The sequence below is a fragment of the Mastacembelus armatus genome, chromosome 19 (assembly GCF_900324485.2).
Source record: "Mastacembelus armatus chromosome 19, fMasArm1.2, whole genome shotgun sequence".
Classification (NCBI taxonomy): Eukaryota; Metazoa; Chordata; class Actinopteri; order Synbranchiformes; family Mastacembelidae; genus Mastacembelus; species Mastacembelus armatus.
In genome coordinates, this window is record NC_046651.1 from 18,269,233 (window position 1) to 18,288,988 (window position 19,756).

The 19,756-nt window shown below is 43.3% G+C and overlaps 3 protein-coding genes across 4 annotated transcripts; 2 read left to right on the forward strand and 1 right to left on the reverse strand.

Moving 5' to 3' along the window:
- Window positions 1-101: 101 nt before the first annotated feature.
- On the forward strand, window positions 102-3,179 carry tvp23b (trans-golgi network vesicle protein 23 homolog B (S. cerevisiae)). 2 transcript variants are annotated; one of them, XM_026314815.1, is made up of 7 exons: window positions 102-415; window positions 999-1,075; window positions 1,270-1,417; window positions 1,565-1,654; window positions 1,763-1,888; window positions 2,428-2,556; window positions 2,650-3,179. In XM_026314815.1, exons 1-7 carry the CDS (start codon window positions 404-406, stop codon window positions 2,674-2,676), a joined length of 609 nt encoding a protein of 202 aa, XP_026170600.1. In that variant the 5' UTR covers window positions 102-403; the 3' UTR covers window positions 2,677-3,179. The 2 variants fall into 2 exon arrangements, with proteins under 2 accessions (XP_026170600.1, XP_026170601.1); XM_026314816.1 differs by having other exon boundaries at window positions 1,273-1,417.
- Window positions 3,180-5,168: 1,989 nt separating this feature from the next.
- Window positions 5,169-15,382, forward strand: exoc7 (exocyst complex component 7). Its single transcript, XM_026316107.1, has 16 exons — window positions 5,169-5,390; window positions 5,535-5,600; window positions 5,942-6,126; window positions 6,216-6,321; window positions 6,631-6,853; window positions 7,113-7,280; window positions 7,507-7,518; window positions 9,380-9,472; window positions 10,320-10,388; window positions 10,614-10,759; window positions 10,856-11,008; window positions 11,116-11,214; window positions 11,325-11,387; window positions 11,582-11,648; window positions 14,943-15,008; window positions 15,258-15,382. The coding sequence occupies exons 1-16, from the start codon at window positions 5,313-5,315 to the stop codon at window positions 15,380-15,382; spliced, it is 1,719 nt and encodes a 572-aa protein (XP_026171892.1). The 5' UTR covers window positions 5,169-5,312.
- A 226-nt stretch (window positions 15,383-15,608) lies between these two features.
- Window positions 15,609-17,077, reverse strand: LOC113135715 (galanin receptor type 2). Its single transcript, XM_026315940.1, has 2 exons — window positions 16,737-17,077; window positions 15,609-16,248 (listed from the first exon to the last, which is right to left on the reverse strand). The coding sequence occupies exons 1-2, from the start codon at window positions 17,075-17,077 to the stop codon at window positions 15,609-15,611; spliced, it is 981 nt and encodes a 326-aa protein (XP_026171725.1).
- Between the last annotated feature and the right edge of the window lie 2,679 nt (window positions 17,078-19,756).

A 19,756-nucleotide genomic window follows, 5' to 3' on the forward strand; every position in this document is an offset into this window, starting at 1 on the left:
GAGCTCAGAGTCAACACGACACCAGGTTCCCTGAAAGACCGTGGGCTGATCACTGGAAATGGTCCTGTGGATAAACAGGAAACCAGGACCAGTCAGTCACAGATACTGTGCCAATGTCTTAGGCATGAAAATCCTAAAATCATGTCCAGGCTGAAACTTCCTGCACCAGCACTTTGTTAATTTAACACAAGATATTTATACAAGAGACAATATCAGCGTAGTAAAAACAAACACACGGTAGTTTACCACAACACACTATAATACAAATGATCCAACCACAAAAAAAAAAAAAAAAAACTGACGTAACACTCCAGTGACGTAACAGTTTACGTGGCACGTTAGAGTCACGTGACTACACGATCCAGGACCCATGTAAGCAGGAAGCGCCTGGTCCCATTTCAACATGTTAACAGAAGTAAGAGACAATGTTTTTACTGTTTTCATTGTTTTATGTGCGAATATATCGAACAGCTGAGCTGATCGATCCGACAGGCGGTAAAATCAATCGATCAGCTCAGCACAGTCAAGCTGACGATCCAGCTAACGTCAGCGTCTGTTGTATACGCTAATGCTAAAGCTAACGCTAACGCTAAAACAAAAACAGTTTTGACTCCGTCAAAGTCAAATTAGCTTCAGACACAAACTCCAAACCACAGAAAGATCCGGTCTGCGTCTGAAAACCCTCCACAGGAGCGTTAATGGTTTTAATGTGGGCACTTCTTTAAACTGGACCTGCTAACGTTAGCTAACGTTAGCTAGCTGCTGCCAAGCCCACCATGTACAGTGCGTGTTGGATATAATACTAACAATACTACTAATACATGTTTATATACTACTTATATACACGAGTTACGCCTGCGCAAAGTACTGCTAGTAACGTGGTGTAGTAGTTTTAAGTAGTACGCAGAGTATTCTTTTAAATACGCAGTAACCGGTACAGCTCAGGTGACCTGTGACCTGTGAACATGTAAACAAAGATGAGTTTGTTTCGTCTTCAGGACGCCAACGATGAAGACGTGTCTCTGTTCGATGCGGAGGACGATGCAGGTAAAAGGCCCAAGAAGACAAACATGAAGTAAGTTTAGAAGATGCTAAGTGTCTCTGATCATTGGTTATTGATTACTGATCAATGATTCAGGCATATTTCACCAAAAACACCAAAGTTCCAGCTTCTTAACTGTGAGGATCTGATCCTTGTCTTTGCTGCGTGTGACTGTTCACTGGATGTTTCCGTGGGTCAATAAAACAGATTGTGTGTGTGTTTGTCAGCAGGCACCCAGTGGCGTCCTTCTTCCACCTGTTCTTCAGGGTCAGTGCCGTCCTCGTGTACCTGCTCTGTGAGTTTCTGAGTAGGAGTTTCATCGCCTGCATGGTGACCATCATCCTCCTGCTCTCGTGTGACTTCTGGACTGTAAAGGTGAGTCTCTCCCTGCTGTTACTGGATCGCTGTGAGCTACTTTAAGCAGTGGCTGTCTGACAGTGGCTGTTGAGTGAAAAAATAATGAGTCAATAATGAAATGAATCCTTAGTTGGTTAAAATGCAATAAATGGCTCATATTGTCAGAACATCACTGGGAGGCTGATGGTTGGGCTGCGGTGGTGGAACCAGGTGGACGATGACGGACAAAGCCACTGGGTGTTTGAGTCGAGGAAGGTAAGAGGCTCCACACCAACTACTCTGTCACGAGACCCGGAATGGGGCCGTTTACCGTCAGGATTCCTTTAGTGTTTGAAGAAAGATGACCTATCCTGTTTTCCTCAGGGTACTGGGAAGCACCAAGCTTCAGATTCCGAGTCACGAATCTTCTGGCTTGGGCTGATTATTTGTCCAGTCGTCTGGGTCATCTTTGTCTTCAGCACCCTCTTTTCTTTCAAGGTTAAATGGCTGGTAAGTTGTGAAATTTAAAGGATAAAGCTGAAAACTGTAGCAACTGTTTAGTGAATCACTGATGGTTTTTGGAGGAGGAACATACAGTTCAGGCTGTGATACACCCACAGTACATTCATTGATGGTTTGAGTCTTTTCATGGAGGTTTGACTTTAGGTTTTAATTGGTGAATCTTTAAAGGATGTAAAATTTCTTTTACCTTTGAAATGTTCAGAGAAACAGTAAATTGTGTTGGTATATTTGTTCATACGTGTAGAGTACTGTGGGATTTAAATATCTATACCATGTTATTTGTATATAGACGATTATTGGTTCATATAAACAGGAACTATAGTCATATTTTTACTCTTTTAATTTATCTGAATAAACTGTTGCCATAACACAATATGACAGAAGATGGTTCATGGGTCAGTGTTATGAGTTGTATTGTGTATATTCATGAAGTATATGCTTCAGAAGGCAGAGATATAAATGAAGTGTAGGTAGAAATATAAAGTGATGTCAGACTTGAAGCTGACTGACTCTCATCTCGCACTCAGCCTGTGGTGATCATGGGTGTGGTGTTACAAGGAGCCAACCTCTATGGATACGTGCGGTGTAAAGCTGGAGGGCAGACCAGCTTAAAGAACATGGCTACCAATTATTTTGGACGGCAGTTCCTCAAACAGGTGACTTGATTTTTTCAGTAGAACACACAGAAGAGTCAGGATGTTTGAGGGTTTTCCAAAGAGTCTGAATGCACATGGTGTTTGTGTTTTCAGGCGCTGTCTAAAGAAGAGGAATCGTAGAGTGCAGGTCTGCGATTTGAGCGTGTTTGCATTATTCTTAATGCTATAATAAATCTTCTATAACAACTGGATCTATAGGAGGAAATGTTTTTGCAACATGTACTGACAATAAGCTTAGATTTTTTTTTCTTTTTAGTGCAAAGTGTAACTCAGTCAGTCCTAACACAGAAAGACCCATTTAATCTTCCAGTAAGTGAAGGCAGCAATAAGGCCTCACCTTTAAATGCATGAGCTAAAAAAGGCAGCAGGTGCTAGTGAAGTTAAACTGAGTGTAGTTTGTTGTGGTGTAGTCTCACAGCTCCCTCTGGTATCGTATTGGTTTAAGTTTTCTGCGCCTCATGATTCAGCCTTTATGATATAGAAAGAAGTGGATTCTGGGAGATATTGTGCAGACTTCTGTTTGTATAATGGGCAGGGCTGTAAACTATGAGTGTAATCCAGCATATCTGTAAATATGTATGTAAAGAAAGTATGTGCAAATACATTTGTAAGATTTTTCTGAACAGTGTGCCAGTTTTTATTTATGCATAAACTTAAATCTGATCAGTTTTCTTTATTGCCAGCGTGAGGTAGAGGGCAGGGCTTTTCTCTGGGGACCAAAAATTTGATTTGAACTCATCCCCATCAGTGTTAGATTTATATGTTTTATTAAATATTATTTTTTACTTAAACATATACTGTTACCATGGTTATGGGTAGATAATAGATATAATTGATAATTAATTGTATCATCTACCTTTATAAAAAACATCCATAACATTTTTATTCACCTTCTGCTATTGAGTTGATTGACAGACCAGAAATCCAGACACTGATCTGAACATCCTCATTTATTTTAGCATGTTTGGTTAAATTTCAAACATTTGATGTCAGTTCAGACACGTCACAGTGGAAAACACACAGAGGCTGTAAGTCATATGTTACAAATAATAAATGGATCTCCCAGGTTTCCTGCGGCCTCAGTTTAATTTCTACAGGACTTTTTTTGGCTTTATAAATTCTATAAAAGTCCAAACAGCAGAATTGACGTGGACAGAAAAATAGAATAAAAAGACGAATCTGTTTGTAACTAAGATTAGTGCCAACTACCAACCCGAGGCTGCGCATGTGCTGAAATGATCATTTAGTTTGTTGGAACAATGAATAAAGAATCGACTGTTTCTATTTACAGTCAGTTCAAGAAACGGAGGTAGGTCAAAGTGATATTTCTGTGCTAAACGTGTTTAAATGCTCATATTTAACAAGAAAATGTCGCTTTTTGCTGCTGCTCATGTTTTGTCTGTCCGTGATTCTCTTTTTCTGTCTGTTACAAACTTGTTCATCAACTGGACATTGACTCACTGCCCTCTGGTGGACACAGCAGGAACTGCACGGACAGATTAATAAAGGCGGCGTCGATGCAGCAACGACAGTAACTTTTCCGGTCTTTTCAAAATAAAAGAACTGCAAGGAAAGAAATTAGCAAAACTAGCGTCAATGCAGCAAATGCAGTAACCTTTCCGGTCTTTTCAAAATAAAGTAGTTAAAGACACCAGCGTACACTGACGTCTGGTGGACACAACGAGGAACTGCAAGGAAAGAAATTAGCAAAATTAGTATTAAAGCAGCTACGACAGCACAGTAACACTTTGGTAAAATCAGTTAGTTAAAAACCTCGAAGTCTTAACTTTCGTTTTTGACATTTTAGCCAAACGTTTCTTGGAGTTACCATAGTTACAGGTGTTGTGACAGATTCTGCAGCCGATTCCTTCACGTTGAGATTAAAATCCTGGTGTTTATTGTGAGAAACTGCATCGTTGGTGACACTGATCCAGGTGCAGTGTTTTAGTGAACATCATGTTGGTGCTGACAGCGATGTGAACGTGATATTTATGTCATAAACATGTTTAAATGCTCATATTTAACAAGAAAATGTCGCTTTTTGCTGCTGCTCATGATTTGTCTGTCCGTGATTCTCTTTTTCTGCCTGTTAAACTTGTTCATCAACTGGACATTGACACACTGCCCTCTGGTGGACACAGCAGGAACTGCACGGACAGATTAATAAAGGCGGCGTCGATGCAGGAACGATAGCACAGTAACGTTTCCGGTCTTTTCAAAATAAAATAGTCGACAACACCAGCGTGCACTGCCCTCTGGTGGACACAGCGAGGAACTGCAAGGAAAGAAATTAGCAAAATTAGCGTTAAAGCAACTACGACAGAACAGTAACACTTTGGTAAACACACAAACCACATCCCCGCTGACGACATGAAACTATTTTATACACGTTAAGGCTCCTGAACAAAATAACTCACAGTCACAGAGTTTACAGCATGATAACGTCTACAGTGCATACATTTTAATGATAAATCGTAACGCTACTACAAGTAAACTATTTTTTGAGGACAAAACAGGAATTAACAGTTAATTTTTTGTGGTAAATTTTATTTTTTATTGGTATGGCACCAAAATGGAAGGCGTGTTTTACTTTGAAATCCTAACAGGAATCTAGCCTAACCGTACGTACTGTCTACCCAGCTTGACGCTGTTGCTGCTAGCTAGCCTCGACATTAGCTGTCGGGCGTCGTCGATGAGATTTTTATGACCTGGGTCAGCGAATAAACCCGTCTTGATTAACCGGGGACCGGCCTTTGATGGGGATTAAATCCAGGATGGTTCCTACCGAGGACGCGTCCGCCAGGAAGCGGGAAATAGAGGAGAAACTCAAGCAGGTCGGGCCCGGCTGGTTAGCAGCTTTATTTCCGTTAATATTCATCAATTTAACGTGTAAAATAATTTTCCTGCTGATGAAATGAGGCTTTTTTTTCGGACAGCGTGAGAAAAACGAGTCATTGCTTTTCTGTGTGATGTTGCAGGAGCAGGAGACTTTGTCCTTCATCCGAGAAAACCTGGAGAAGAGCGATCAGCTGACCAAGGGCATGGTACAAGCATTTCCTCAAAGTTCCTGCAGCTTCATTAGGATCCAGCTCAAATACAGTAAAATAAATGTTTCACAAGTCTGAGAACAAGTCTTTAAAGGCCACTGTAGTCCTTCTGCGAGTCTAGATCAGGTTCTCATAGTCTGGCCAAACCCAGAAATGACACTTTATCCAACTTTACAAAACAGGAAATAAAGGATGCAGATGTGCAGGTAGATGCATCCTGCTCAGTGTCACAGGCAGAAACACTTGTAAGATCTGAATCCAGCTTTGTGCACACACAGTTTGCAGTATTGATCATCTGAGGCTTAATTTTGGACCCGATGTCCTTGTCTTCCTGGAAGGTGTCCATCCTGTCTTCGTTTGAGAGCCGCCTGATGCAGCTGGAGAACTCCATCATCCCGGTTCACAAGCAGACGGAGAACCTGCAGCGGCTGCAGGAGAACGTCGACAAGACCCTGTCCTGCATGGACCATGTTATCAGTTACTACCACGTGGCCAAAGACACCGATAAGATTATCAGAGAGGGGTGAGGAGTCATTTCCTTTCTGTAGATCACTTTCACTTGTAGACGCAGCAGCTGCACAAACATGAGAACTTAACATGATCCTGTTCCAGGCCGACGGGCAGACTGGACGAGTATCTGGCTTGTATCGCAAAGATTCAGAAAGCTGTGGACTACTTTCAAGACAACAACCCTGACAGTCCTGAGCTCAACACTGTGGTACAGTATTAACCCTCATATTTATACGGATGCTCTCTTAAAGGAACACTTCAACATTTTTGCTGTGAATACACAGATAACCAGTGTCCTATTTTTACGTTTTGGTTTTTAATCAGTCAGGATGATTCGTTGTAATTTTGTGTTTGGTGGGTTTTACTTTTGGACTGAGCCAGAGTTGATGTTTCCAGTCTTTATGCTGAATTTTCTGAGCCTTGATGATCTGTAGCTCTAGGTGGAAAGTTTGTCTGAGCAAAATGAGAAAACAAAAATCAAATTCCCAGAAAACAGAGAGGTGATGTCGTTCTGCAGAAAGGACGTTTCGAGAAGGGCAAAGAGCTGCTGGAGGCTGAGTTTCGCAGCCTGCTGACCCGCTACAGTAAACCTGTCCCCCCCATCCTCATCTTGGACGCCATCAGTGTAGATGATGAGCTGGAGGTTCAGGAGGAGGTGGTGCTGGAACACCTGCCAGAAGCCGTGCTCCAAGACATCATCTGCATCGCCAGCTGGCTGGTGGAATACGGACGCAACCAGGGTACGACTTCAAAAACCAGCTGCAGCATCCTGATGTTTGTCATGCTAACGTAATAATGATCTAGCATTTAGCAGCTCGTTAGCGTCCTGATCAATACTGGCTGTGACTGGCTCTGATACAGGAGTGTGGTCTCCTGATCAGTGTCAGTAGGAACCACAGTCGATCACTTGACATGAGGTTCAGATAAATTTCATAACTTTGCTTTCCTTTTAGCGAGGCCTGTTTGTATTCCTGAACACTCTCCTCCTCTCTCCTGCAGATTTTATGAACGTCTACTTCCAGATCAGGTCCAACCAGCTGGATCGATCCATCAAAGGCCTGAAGGATCATTTCCGCAAGAACAGCGCCTCGTCCGGGGTCCTCTACTCGCCCGCCGTCCAAACCAAACGCAAGGACACGCCCACCAAAAAGGTTCCCAAGAGACCAGGTCATTACCACCACAGTCTGTAGTCACACTCTCCCTTAGAGAGTAGATTCATCTCCACAGTGTTGATTAATAAATGACACCACGCTGTAAACACAGATCATCAGTGTTGGACTAGTGTCCAGTCACACTGTTCTGCCTCCTCTCTGTATAATTGTCCTGCTCACTACGGTCAGCTCTAACTAAGCCTCCATCCTTTCCCCTCTTGACGTCTGTGTTGCGATGACAGTCTACATCCCAGGTAAACACAAAGCTTCAGTGTGTGCCTCGTGCTTGCTTCCGTCCGTCAGTTGCCACATTTCACCGCTGATGAGCGACAGCACGAGTTTGTTTTTAGCAGCGAGAAGTGGGAGGGTAGAGGTGCAGACGGCGACACTCAGTTTGTTGTCAGGAAAAGATGCAGCAGGTTAATTTCATTTCATGGCTGTGCGCCGGTGGAAACTGCAGCGATTTTATTACCTCATCAGTGTCTGAGTGGACAGAACGAAGTCACAGTGGTGCTGTGTGTCGTGCTGCTTGGCTGCACGCTGAGTTTGTTCGAACAGTCACGATGACTATAATGATGTCATTTCATTATTGACGTATGTGTGAGCGTTAACCTCCTGTGGCCGTGGCTGAACGGGACCATGTCAGGTTCATGCCAGGAGCACAGGAGGTGGAGTGATATTGAATTACACCTTCATATTATTATTATTATTATTATTATTATTATTATTATTATATTAGTTATCAGTATTAAACTGATTAATTTCCCAGCTCCAGTGAAAAGATCAGGTGATGAGTTGTATTATTTGACAGAACAGGCTCTGGTTCTAATCAAAACGCTGCGTTGATGCCAGTTTCCCACCATGAAGCTAAAGACTGTGGAGTCTTCCCAGTGTTTGTGTAGAGTTCAGCAGATCGAGGTGTGTGTTGAGTAGAGGTGTGTGTTGATTAGAGGTGTGTGTGTGTGTTGCTAATAAACAGCTGATAATCTGCAGCACAAATGTGTTTGCCGTGTTAAAATGATGAAAGAGGCTTTAAAAGTTGAGTTTGTTCTTTCTCTGACTTGCTGCTTGTGTTTGGAACGTCTCCATCATCATGCACTCACAGCTGCGTCTTGCTATGGCTTGTGCTGAAAAGCAAAATTAACAATCTGACAAGAAAATGTGATTTCAGAGAGTTGAGGGTGTTTTTGTGGCAGAGAGCGAGCACAGGCTGGAGGCTGGAGTCATGTTGCTGTGTTAGTCTGTGAAGGCAGTTTGTCTGTGCTGTGGTGTTACAGGTGTTTAGTGTCTGCACAGACTGATCAAATCATTTGAGTGTTTAACCACAGGAGGGCAGCGTAGGCTGGAAGTATTGGATTTAAACATTTGTTTCCCCCCTGACAACACCACATAACTCCAGTCAGACAGCAGACGTGGTTCAGGCTGATAAAAAAACAAATACTGTTAGAAAATGACCAAATAAAATCGTTTTGATGTGTCGGTGTTGTAAACACGGGGGCTAAGATCAGAGGTGCTGAGGTGAAGAAGAAGAAGAGCTTAGATTTCATCACATGACACCAACAGGCTTTGAGTTTATGTTCGAACAGGCAGCTTTTGCATTTGTTGTGAAGTGATTCTGGCATGAGAAAACCCAATGGTGACTGCAGCTGTGAGTGTGCTCCATGCTGACTAACTCACTAACCAAGTCCAGATATTGTGTTTAATGCTGAGAACAATGTACTGTAGTTTTAAACCATGTAACCAGCTGTTATTTCATATATGTTTGAAGTGTTTTGGCTGTTTTTCTGTTTATAACTGATCTAACCTGTTTATTCTGCTCTTACATGACCCTGGGCACTTTGTGGTTCAGCACATGTGTCCTGGTGTAGCTGTGGTTTGCTCTGTCTCTCACCTGGTCAGCCTGTGCTGTAGTTGTGGTGCTACGCTGTCCCCCCCCTCTATAAACTCAAACCTCTTCTGGCTGCCTCGGTGGTGGAGGGATGTGCGGTGTGTTTCTTCACTCACTTCCTAGTTCTCCCTTTTCTTCATCTTCTGCCTCTTCCTCTTCTCCTTCGCTGTCGGGACCTCCCTGCCCCTCACCCCCCCTGGACTCTGTCTCTGTGTTTATGGGACCAGGGACCATTCGCAAGGCTCAGAACCTTCTGAAACAGTACTCACAGCATGGGCTGGATGGGAAAAAGGGGGGCTCTAACCTCACTCCTTTGGAAGGTAATGCACCTCGGTCTTCTGTTTGCTGTCTTTCTTGCTCCTCGCTCCGGTGTTACCGATGTTGTGCTTGACTGTTGTTTAGGTCAACAGGGTCACACAAGTCTCCAAACAGTCGCAACAGCTTTTAGACACTGCAGGTGTTTAATAAAGCTTGAATTTAAAATAATAAACCAGAGGAAAGGCAGCTAAAAAAGGCTGCGTCTGTCATCTAGCACTACAGCAGAGTCAGTAAAACACACACACATTCATCTTACAACCAGCAATGTTTGTCATTTTTCGAGAGAACCAAATACAGATGTTTCAGCCAGATTCACAGCAGAGCTCATGGGACCAGGGGAGAAATGATTTTAACCTGCAGCGATCACTTTCATTTATTGTTGCTTCAAGGGATGTCGTTAAAAATACAACACGTGACTTGTTCTACACAAATACCTGTTTGTACCTTGTACAGATGGACACACAACGTTCCTATGGCAGTGCTCATAAAACATGTGTTGATGGTGAGTAGACAGGACCAGCTGTGAAGATGAAATTCACCTGCAGTGAGTCAAAAGCTGTTGGGACTATTTATTCTTAAAGCTGGTTTTCTGTCATGTAGCTTTAACACACACCAACTAACTTTAGATACGAGTCGCACACAACAAACACACCTGTCGGGGAACTTTCGGCCCCTCCCCCTCTGGTGGTTGTCCCCTGCTTCCTCCCCTCCTCCTCCCCCCTGCTGGTGCTTGGTGGTGGTCGGTACAGCTGTTCCAGGTTCAGGTTTGTCCCACCTCACCGTGGCCTGGTCACGGCCCTGGTGGTTTGACTAGGCCTGTCTCCCTGCTGCCCCCACCCCACCCACCAGGTTACGATCATGACCTGCGGGTCAAACACCACTCTGACGCCCTGACCGAGAAGCATGGGGCCGCCACAGGTGAGTGACGGGGACATGTGGGAAAGAAAAGGGACGCTAGCAAAACAGTTGTGATAAGAGTTGTATTTTAATATAAAAGTCACAGCTGTGCAGCAGAAACACATAGAATGGAGATCTGAAGATAAACACCAGCTCAGGGTCTAGTTTTTAGTTGCCAGCACCAGAGTCCATGTCTTCAGTGTAGATGTTTTTGTTTCCTGGCTGACTCTGTGTTTCCTCGTATAGGAAAGGACGATGTCCTGGACATCGAGATCGACTCCTACATCCACTGCATCAGTGCCTTCGTCAAGCTGGCGCAGAGCGAGTACGCCCTCCTGACAGAAATCATCCCCGAGCACCACCAGAAGAAGACGTTTGACTCGCTCATTCAGGTCAGAGAGAGAAATGAAGGGACATTTTCTTAGAGTTTGGAAGTTGAGTCAGTTTTGTTTGAACATCAGGTTAATTTTGGCTTCTACCGTTCACAGGAGGCTCTGGACAACCTGATGCTGGAGGGAGACAACATCGTGTCTGCAGCCCGCAGAGCCATAATGCGTCACGACTACTCCGCCGTGCTCACCATCTTCCCCATCCTGAGACACCTGAAAATGAGCAAGTCTGAGTTTGATGCGACACTGCAGGTCTCGATCAGTAAAACCTCTTTGTTTGCACAGAATTATCTTTTGTAGGAGTAGGAGGACATGCTGCACAGAGCATAGTTTTAATTTCTGAATGTATTTGTGTGCAGGGAACAGCAGCGAGCACCAAGAACAAGCTGCCTGCTCTCATCACCTCTATGGAAACTATTGGGGCCAAAGCTCTGGAGGAGTTTGCAGACAGCATCAAGGCAAGAATCCTGAACTTTAATCTGTCTCCAGTCCCTTGTCATTCTATACATCAGTAAAAATATTAGTTATTTCCTGGTTGATGTCTGGTTGATGTCTTATGTAACCGCAGAATGACCCCGACAAAGAGTACAACATGCCCAAGGATGGAACTGTGCACGAGCTGACCAGCAATGTAAGTTAACACTTCGTTCCCTGTCCGCTGGATTTATTTGCTCTCTCTCCACTTCAAACTCAACACCTTCCCACAAGGATTGAGCTGTTTGTCCGTCTCTGGTCATCCCTGTGGTCTCCATGGGAACGGCTAACATGGCTGAGCTGTTTAATGAATAAGCTGCAGTGACGCTTATTGTTCCTCTTGTCCTGCAGGCCATCCTGTTCCTGCAGCAGCTTCTGGACTTCCACGAGACAGCCGGAGCCATGTTGGCCTCACAAGGTACAGTTACATCAGCAGAGCGTTAGCTCCTCCCCCTGGCCCTCCTTCCAAAGACTGTTAAAGTGCTGTTTCCCTTAAGATGCCCCCAATCCAAACTAAGTCACATCTAGATCCCCTGTTAACCTTCATATTAAGGAAACTGCAAAGAGGCTTTTAAGACTGACTCTCTGCATCCAGATCCCCACTCTGGATGACTTTAGGTTGGCTAATAGACTCGGCCAGGTTTCTAGAGATGAGAGCCGCACCATCCAAATTGGGATGGATGCCGTCCCTCTCTACCAGACCAGGTTTTCCCCCAGAAAGTGGCCCAATTGTCTATGAAGCCCACATGGTTTCTTACAATATCTCCGATCAGCCTTAGCCAGCAGCTTCAGATCTGACTCGATGTGGTTCTGGCCCCAGGAAACATTGGACTCTGGTCGCTGGAGTCCCGGCTGCGTACTATCTAGTAGGTACTACATTTGAGTAAGTACGTACTTCTCAAACGTTAAAAAAGTACTTTCTACATAGTATGAGCACGGGCAGTATGACTTCGGACGTACTACATCCGCCATGTTGATGATGTCACGTGTCAAGCGTCGTCACAACCGCGCGCATATTTAAAGAGCCCATTGAAACTGCTCGGTGATGTTTTAATTATGTTAAATGTTTGAATCTCATTAAACTGTTTAACAACGAACAGCTCCGTGTTAACAGGCTGGAGTCCAGCATCGAGCTGATCAATGATTATGATCAAACATGTTTTTACAGCCGATTCACCAAAACATCTCATCGATTTACGTTGTTGAAACTTTCAATAACTCAGCTGTTTATTTAGATTATGTTAAACGACGAACAACGTTTTTCTCTGAGAGACACCGGAAAAGAACCGCGTCGGTGCTTTCCGCCATTTTCCGGCAAATGACGTCTCCTCTCCCGTGGCCTCATGGGATAGAAAACTATCCATCGTATGCATAGACATATAAAATAAATTATTACTATTATCATTATTGTTATTATATGTTATACATTATTTTCATTTTTTATATGTCTATAATCGTATGCTTACTACAGAATTGAGCGGAAGTAGTAGCCTACGTCATCCAGGCACTTCTCGGTTTTCGCATACTGCCAATTAGGACAGGGGTGTCCAATCCTGGTCCTCGAGGACCACTGTCCTGCTTGTTTTCCAACGATCCCTGTCCTACCCGCTGCTCAGTACCTGGATCGGGTGTGTTCGGTCCATTAGAATCTGGAACATACCACCTCAGATGAGGGTGGAACCGAGGGAAGACAGAGTGAAATGGTATCCCCCAGCTTCTGATTGGCTGAAAACACTTGATCCAGGAAATGAGCAGTGGGTAGGGCAGGGATATATATTCAGAAATGAAAATCACAAGAGATAACACTGAGGCTTGTTGAGTCTGTTACATTATTATTTATTATTACATTTGCTCTGTTTTTATTCTTCACATGCTTGCTAATAAAACTCATTCTGATCTTTACATTTCCCTGCCTTTATGCCTTTTAGTAAAGCACTTTGCAGCTTCTTTAGATGTATTGGAATAAAGTTAATATTAAACTGTAAAAGTCAGTGGATAGAAAAGTGCTAATATGCCTTCATCCACTAAGCCCATTTTACCCAGAGTGAACCACCAGGCTCTGTCTGCTCTGTTGCCGATTTCCAGGAAAAGTACTTCAGAATCTGGCCAACCATCTGTGCACATGTGCCTGCTGGCTTTTGGCACTAAACCCCCAGAGCCAAATGCTAATGCCAGCCTGCTAACATGCTCACACCGAGAATGTTAATGTACTGATCTTTAACAGGTATAATATTTACCATGTTTAGTATAGCATTTTAGCATGCTAATGTTTGCCTATTATCACCAAGCACAAAGTGTAGCTGAGGCTGATGGGAAGGTCACTCGTTTTGCAGGTATTTGGTCATAAATTAAAGCAATTTTGATCCGATGATGGTGTTAGATGGAACGCTTAGAGCTCACCAAGGATATTACTATCCAAGAAAGCCTGCATAAGATTTCATGTCAGTCTATTTGCTAATTTCTGAGACATTTCATCAAAAACAAAACTGTCAATGTCCTAGTGGTGCTAGAAGAAAATTCAGGGCTTCAATCAGGTGGATACAGCCCCATGAATGCAGACAATTCTGTGCTCAAACATGTAGAACTTTTTCACAGGATAAAGGAAAACCATGAAGGTTTATAGCAAACCAGCCAATAGATGTAAAGGCCTTTATTCTGTCTAAAGCCTTCCAGCCTCTGTCTGTATTTCCCATCCTTACAGACATATATACCCCGCAGTCTGGACGTTTATTACTCAATAATAAAGCATGTCAGTGTTGTATTTGCAGATTGTTTACATGCTGCCAAAAGAAACATGACATGACATCACTCAGCTATATATTGAGACTTGTCTCAGTAGCACCAGTCCAACAGAGTCAGGTTTCCTGGTTTCTCACCATCTCATTCTTTGTCTTTCAACCTTTGATATGTTTTCACCTTCACCTCCTCTACATTTCCTGTCTCATCACCTGCAGCTTCAAACTTCCTTTCTCTTCTTTCAGAGGGAGCCATGATTTCTCCAGCATGATTCAGGGACTAAGCATCAGAGTTATACTCTGGACAACTTTTACTCATCCATTTACCATCAGTTGGATTTGATAAGAGCTGGAGTCTGGTCATCACTTGTTAAGACTCAGTGCTGCGAGGCGTCTGGCTCCCTCCTGTTCTGTTGATCTCAGCTTTGCTTTCCTTCCTTTTCAAACCCTTCCGTCATCGCTGCCTGACCCGTTTGCTTACGTGGCTTAATCTGCACTAACAAATCTTTTCTAACCTTTTTGCACTTGTGCCTCTTTCTCTTCTCTTTCTCTTCTGCCCTGCCTCGGCCTTTTTAGTACTGGGGGACACTTACAATATTCCTTTAGACCCCCGAGGTAAGCAGAAGACCACGTGCAGGCCCACGATGAGTCCAATTCTGATGTTTACTGTGCTGTGAGGTTCTGTCTGTTTTCATGCTGCTTCTTGAAAGTGTCATTTAAAACTAATTAGTTGTGAATGGTGGGAGAGGAGACCCTCAGCTGTGATGTGCATGTGCAGCCTGACAAGTTGTTATTTCTCCTGGGAACCAACACTTGTCTTCAAAAGGGCAACGTGAGTGGGGTCAGATATCGTCTCACTCTGGACCTGAATAGGAATGAAAGTGTTGTAAGATAAAATGAAGCAGTAAAACTTATAGTGGGTTGTTGTTGTGTACATGCAGTTTTGCTCACGCTAACACTATTTGTATTTTTTCCAGAGACGAGTTCATCGGTGAGCAGCTACACCTCTGAGTTTAGCAAAAGGCTCCTCAGCACTTACATTTGTAAGTAAATCATTTCAAGTTCATTTTATTTATATATTTAAATTCGCTATTATCACAAATGCACATTGAGGGGATTTTATTTATTCTATTGGTTCAGTCTATGCAAATAGATCAGAACTGTGGCAGAAAATTTCTGGTCCCCTATTTAAAAATGTCGAAGGTTGAAGTTTGTGTACAAAGGATTTGTGACTAGAATGGGAGGAGAGAGACACTTGTTGGTTTGTGAAGTGACGGCTGACGTTCTTTCAGGTAAAGTGCTGGGGAACTTGCAGCTCAACCTGCTCAGTAAATCCAAAGTGTATGAGGATTCAGCTCTAAGTGCCATTTTCCTGCACAACAACTACAACTACATCCTCAAGTCCCTGGAGAAGTGAGTATCACTGTTTTCCTGGCCTTTTTTTTTTTGCCAGTGCCTTAATTTGTTGGTGCCTATTTGTTTTGTGGTGATTGAACTTTTCTTAAGGGAATGATTAGATCAGAATGAATAACTTTAATAATCATTAATAATGTTGGGACATTATGTTATCTAAAGACAGTTTCTGGTTTATAACAGTCTCTTGGCTCTTTCTGTCCATACTATCCAGGTTGACGCTTCAACCTCTAGTTGGACGTCTCTGCACTGCTGACTGTGTTCACCGCCTGAATGACGTGGACTTTGTTGACCTCCCTCTTCTTCAGTGTGCAGATAAACACCTTCCTGAAGCCTTTGCGGAAGTGTTTGGAGACAAGGGCGTAGACGATGGGGTTGAGGCAGGAGTTGGTGTAAGCCACCAGGTGGGAGAGGATGCGAAGGACGAAGGTGGTGTGGGTGAGAGGGAAGCGTCCAAGCCACATGCAGAGGATGACCAGGTGATGTGGAAGCCAGCAAAAGCAGAAGAGGGCAGCGACAATGATAATCATCTTGGTGACTTTCCGCCTGGCCCTTCTCGACTCGGATATGTCCTTTACAGGATCCACGCTGGTCCACAGGTATCGGATGGTGCGAGCGTAGGTGAGGCTGAGAACCAGGGCGGGGGCGAGGTACCCAAAGAAGAAGGTGCAAACATCCATTATGATCCGTGGTTTGGACTCCCAGGCAGGAATACACACCACAATGCCGGCCAGGTCCATCTGTGCGTAGTAGCTGAGGTATGGCCCAGAGAAAATCAAGGCCAAGGCCCAAACCAGGCAGATGGAGGTGAGGGCGTTCTTTGGCGTTCGCATCTCCCTGGAGCGGAGTGGGTAGCAAATGGCTAAATACCTGTAAGAGCAGAAGAAGACACGTGATCCAGATGTTCATTACTGACGAGGATGAATCAGAAAATGTGCTGGATGCTGTGAGAAATCGAATTGGGAGGTTTTCCTTAGAAGTGTAAGATACACAGTACAGGTGGATGGCAAAGAAAAAAATAACTGCTACGTGTCTGGAGCCAAGGTCAGGCCCCGAAGACTAGTTTAAACCTGAAAACTCTAAAAACTTAACATCACAGTTTCCACCAACATTCACAGATTTCTTATAGAAGTCAGAAAATCAATAGAATCAATAAAACTGCTGCACTAAAGCGAAGGTTTATCATGATCATTATTATATTTACAGAGCCCCTGTTTTAGTTAGTTCAATAAATCACTGACATAATATCTCTATTACTTATCTTAATTAGCATTTTCCTTCAGATTGCGCAGCCCCCAACTTGCAGGTGAATTATTGACTTTGACAGAACATGACCTTATGAAACACAGTGGACGCACCTGTCCAGGGAAACAGCTGTCAGGGTGAAGATGCTCGCGTACATGGTGAGAAAAATGACGAAGTGCACGACTTTACACACCACAGGTCCGAACACCCACTGATCCAGAGTGTAGACGGTGGCTTGAAATGGCACACAGAACACAATAAAACACAGGTCGGCAATCCCGAGGTTGAGGATGAACAAGTTGGTGGTTTTGGTGTTCATCTGTCCGTTGCGACAAAGAACCGCGAGGACCAGAGAGTTTCCCACGGTGCCGAGCAGGAAAATCACGGAAAACCCCAAAGAGATGACCACGGACTCTGCTTTCCAAGAAGAGCAGTTGGCCGAGGAGAGATTCATCTTCATGTTGTAATCATCCATAATTCATACAGTCCGATTTCGCTCCAACAACATTAACGCACGGCTCGTGAAGACGCGCACCTGGTTTGCGCGTAAAATTTCTGGAGGCAGCGCATCAGGCAACAAAGGAGAAGAAAGAAGAAAATTCATGGAATCTAACGGTGATTCACCTATACATCTACAGTCTGTCATTCCCCATCTCCCAGCCTCTCCCCGAGCCTGTTTCCAACCCCTGGCAGCTTCCAAATGTCAGGAACAAAGTTTAAAAAAAAAAAAAAAAACACTTAGCAGTGCCTACTTTCATTTGCACTTAGTCGTGTTTGGTAAATACAGAGCACCAATAAAAAAAAAAACTAAGAATAACAAATGCACCATTAACTATAAGTCGATTCTAAAGCTTTATATGCATCTGCACTATCAAGATACTCATAGTACAATGGACAATGTTTTCTTATTGAGAAGGTAACGCATAAACTCCAAATATTACAAATAATGTCTTTTTTAAAACATTATACATTCTAATAATTGTATATTCTGTTTGTTTGGGGGGTGGATTATATAGTGGACTGGAGAAAATGATCCAGTGGCCTGATGAGAATGAGACGGGTCTGTCCTCCTGTGGTCAGACTGAAACACTGCACCTGTGCTGAGAGCAAACACACTGTATATTCTCGATGAAGTTATTATAAATAATGTCCAGTAATCATCCTGTAATCATCAATACAGTTTCATTGTAGTGTGTTTTAACTGTACCTTTATAGTATATTTCCACCAAATACCTTTCATTTTTATAATGTGTCTGCTGCATGGCACAAAGAGCTGTTTCTGTTATTTTGTCCCCACTGTTTATATCATTGAGGCCAAAATAACGGGCAGTATGAATTCGGACTAAATAACAGAAACAACTCTGTGTGTAACGCACAATAAAATAAACACAAAGAAAATCTTTAGCCGATGGCTTTGGGGTGGAAAGTCAGGGAGTCTGCAAAGTTTTTACAGTTCACTCAAAGAAAAACATGAACATCAGCAGCAGGTTTATCAATTATATTTCACGTTCACATTAGAAAACATCAACCTGATGGTGGCGCTAGAGGAAAAGACAGAGGATCACCAGGTTTCTGTTCGTGTCCAGGAGGAAGCGGCTGCCTCTGTTTCCTCCTCTGGGAATCTGAATTACTCCAAACATCCTGGAATCTCAGGAAGTTCAGTGAGTGCAAAAAGTGCACGACCTCAGGTAAATAAAAACACAGATTACAACCTATTCTTAAAGAAATGTTATTTAATTTGATGTTTAATATGATTATTTCTGGAGTTTCTCTGGTTTCAAGTTTTGCTTGTTTGACATCTTCATACTTGTTTGTCATTTATAACCTGTAATGTTAGTCTACATCAAGGACTATCCCATTTATCTCTTTTTAAATACAAACTATGAAGATAACAGCTAACCATTTGGCAGCGTTTGACATTTGAATACTCATGTTTCAGACAAACATTGGGCTTCACTCATTATCTGCAGCAGCATATCATCACTTTCTATATTAAACACATGAAATTGTTTCTGCTAAAACTACATTATTAGAAACAATAGGTTTAAAGTATATAAATTGTTAATAAATATAAGGGGACTTAGAGTAAAGTGTTAATGCAGTATGTGTGTTGATGAAATGACTTCTTCCTGCTGCTGCAGGGGAGTGTTGGTCTTGTTTACCAGCAGATGACAGCAGCAGCCCAGTGAACAGCATCTGGTCTATGTGCGCTGCCTGAGCTCCTGCTGTGGCTCATTGCACACAGAGACTCCATCAGAAGAGCCCCAGATGTTGCCTCAGCATCCACCCATCACGGAGCACTTGGAGCTTCTGTGATGCATTAAGTCATTGGCTTTTCCATGTGTGAGTGCTGCCGGGTGGAGATAAGACGAAGATGTAACTGACAAATGATGACCTTGTCTTCACGTGAAGCTCCTCTGAGAGCGTTTAGTTAAAGCTGATTAAGCGTAAAAAATGACACAAGATTAAAGTCGGGGCCGACTCGCAGTTATCGAAGCGCGGCGTGCATCCACCATAATTCATTGGGATGTGTTCTCAGGTTCTAGGAAACACAGACGAGTCTGTTTTAGAGTTTTCCTATGACTTTCCTGACTCTTTGCTATCATTGCAGGAGGTTACACTCAGATGTATCAGATCAAGACTAACCTGAGTCATGTTAGCGATACTGTCTGCTGCACTGAAAACCTTCCTGTTAACCATCAGGGAAATAGCAGTCGCCCGCGGAGAAGGAAATGACATCACTGTTGTGTGTTCATTTGCTGGGCAGTGCAGGAATGCTGAAAGTGGCCTGTTGGGTGAGAGTGGTAACCAGACGTCACAGGCTGGTAGCGGCCACACATGGGAATATTTGAACTTTAATCAAAAGAAATCAGTAGAGGCTGTGTGGACGGAGCAGGTGGAGGCAATGGGCTCTGACCAGGAATGAACAACATGGACTGACTGAATGCACCATTACCTTAAACGGGACGACTGCACTGGATGAATAATTATAGAAACTCCTTCTCAGAGCCTTAAAATATCTCTCAGAGGGTCTGAGGTGATGCTGGAAACTCAGGGTCTCTGCAAGAAACCTGAATACAATACAGTTCAGAATCTTTATCAAAGTCATACTGGGTCAAATAATGACGCAGTT